Raw genomic sequence first — 1,849 nt, 5'->3', positions numbered from 1 at the left:
GCCCCCTCACAGGGAAGAGCTTCTGCCTCAGAGCTCATCTCAATCTCGCCTCTGGCACTTTAGAACTATTCCCCTTGCTAGGCAGGACCCTCTCATTTCACCCCTGGGTTTGGCACAGTTGGGTTGAGGCTTCCCAGCTTACTGTGTTTCCCCTGGCTCACCCCTCCAGCTTGCTCCACAGCATCTCCTTGGCCAACCCACTTCCTTCCCAGGCAGCATTAGTTCTCCCTCCCTTGACTTCTGGCTCTTGTGGGTCTGGCTGGGTCTCTGTCAGGTTTGGTTCCTTGTCCTGCTCTTGTCCAGCTTTGCCATGGCCTGCACCAAGGAGTCCCTGCACCAAGCCCCCAAGGTCCCTAGCCATGACGGGATAAGGGGATCCATCAATGCAATGAGTCCCTTCATGGAGGGGTGGCAGCAGAGCCCTGTGTGACAGCCTGGGCAGCTTTACCCACCCATCCTCTGCTGATGGCCATTGATCTCCAGAGCTTGCTGTGAAGGGCACAGGTCCTCCCCATGCAGATGGACGGGGCCCTGTCCCTGCAGAGGGGACTCTGCTCCTTTGTCCCTGTGTCTTCACACACACACCCCCCACCCCGTGCCCACAGCACCCCACGGACGTGGACTACCGGGTGATGGCCACCTTCACCGAGTTCTACACCACGCTCCTGGGCTTTGTCAACTTCCGCCTCTACCAGTCCCTCAACCTGCTCTACCCACCCAAGGTGAGGCACCGGCTGCTCCCGGCTCGGGATGGTGGGAAGCGAGGCTGTGTTGGAGGGTCAGGGGGTGTTTGGGGACCTCTGGAATTTGGGAGCTGCCCCCCACATCCCTGTTTCTCCCCCCAGATCGATGGCCAGGCTGATGCTGAGCTGAAGCCTGCAGAAGGCAAGGAATACGCCATGGATTCAGAGAGCTACCTGGAGGTGAGGGACACTGCTGTCACCGTGTTCCATGGGAGGATCCTGCATGGTCTTCGTGTCCTGACCCCACACCTCTTCCTGGTGTGGGGCACTCGGCGGGTGGGGACTGAGGAGCAGAGCCAGACCCCTGCGTGGTGGAGGAGGCTGGTCCCAAACTCCTTGTTGGCCAAGGGAGGAGCCGTGCTTGGCTTTGGGGGTCACCGGCATCCCTTCTGCATGGTGGGGGACCTGGGGTGGGACAGTACATGGAGAAGACTGAATATCTGTCTAGTCTTGTGACCTCGTGGTCTGAGAAGCTCCTTCGCCCGTGAGGCTGTTCCTTTTCCCATTCCAAAGCTCTGGCTGGGCCTGACCCTCCTTGTCTCCTCCTGCTGCAGAAGCTGTCTGCTCTGAGCTCCAGCCTGGCCCGGGTGGTGGCACCGACCCACGAGGAGGAGGTGGAGCTGGATGAGTTCCCAGTGGAGGGGGTAAGAGCCTGATGGTGGGGCTCAGCCCTGGCCTTGGGGGGTCCTATCTGGGGTAGGTTTGTGCCTGGCAGGGGCTGGTGTGGTGCTGGGAGGGACTGGGAGCATGATGGGGCTGGCACCATGCAGACAGGGGCTTGGCAGGGGCTGCTCTTGGGGAGGAGGCTGAATACTTCACTCTGAGCAGGAGACTGCAGAGCAGATGGACGCAAGGAAGAAGGAGCAGGAGGCCCTGGAGAAGCACAAGAAGCTCTTTGAGGGGCTGCGCTTCTTCCTCAACAGGGAGGTGCCTCGGGAGCCACTGGCCTTCGTCATCCGGTACGTGCCTGTCCCTCGGTGCTGCCCCTCCATCAGGGCTTTGGGGGCCAATCTGCCTGGCCTCCTGCAGGTGAGGGGACCCTGAGGGCCCCTTCTGCCTGACTGACCCCTTGGTGGGCTTTGCTGGCAGGTGCTTTGGTGGCCAGG

The 1,849-nt window shown here is 61.2% G+C and overlaps 1 protein-coding gene across 1 annotated transcript in view; it reads left to right on the top strand.

Annotated features, from left to right (window-relative positions):
* PES1 (pescadillo ribosomal biogenesis factor 1) overlaps positions 1-1,849 on the top strand; it is a gene marked incomplete at its 5' end in the record, with an annotated part of 6,325 nt that overhangs the window by 3,137 nt on the left and 1,339 nt on the right. Inside the window, 5 exons of the mRNA XM_010009972.1 lie at positions 606-722; positions 846-923; positions 1,298-1,387; positions 1,572-1,702; positions 1,833-1,843. Coding sequence (XP_010008274.1) covers positions 606-722; positions 846-923; positions 1,298-1,387; positions 1,572-1,702; positions 1,833-1,843 — 427 coding nt within the window. The remainder of the gene's footprint in view (positions 1-605; positions 723-845; positions 924-1,297; positions 1,388-1,571; positions 1,703-1,832; positions 1,844-1,849) is intronic.

This window comes from Nestor notabilis, unplaced genomic scaffold (genome assembly GCF_000696875.1).
Source record: "Nestor notabilis isolate BGI_N333 unplaced genomic scaffold, ASM69687v1 scaffold16642, whole genome shotgun sequence".
NCBI lineage: Eukaryota > Metazoa > Chordata > Aves > Psittaciformes > Psittacidae > Nestor > Nestor notabilis.
This window is presented reverse-complemented; position numbering and strand designations above follow the sequence as displayed.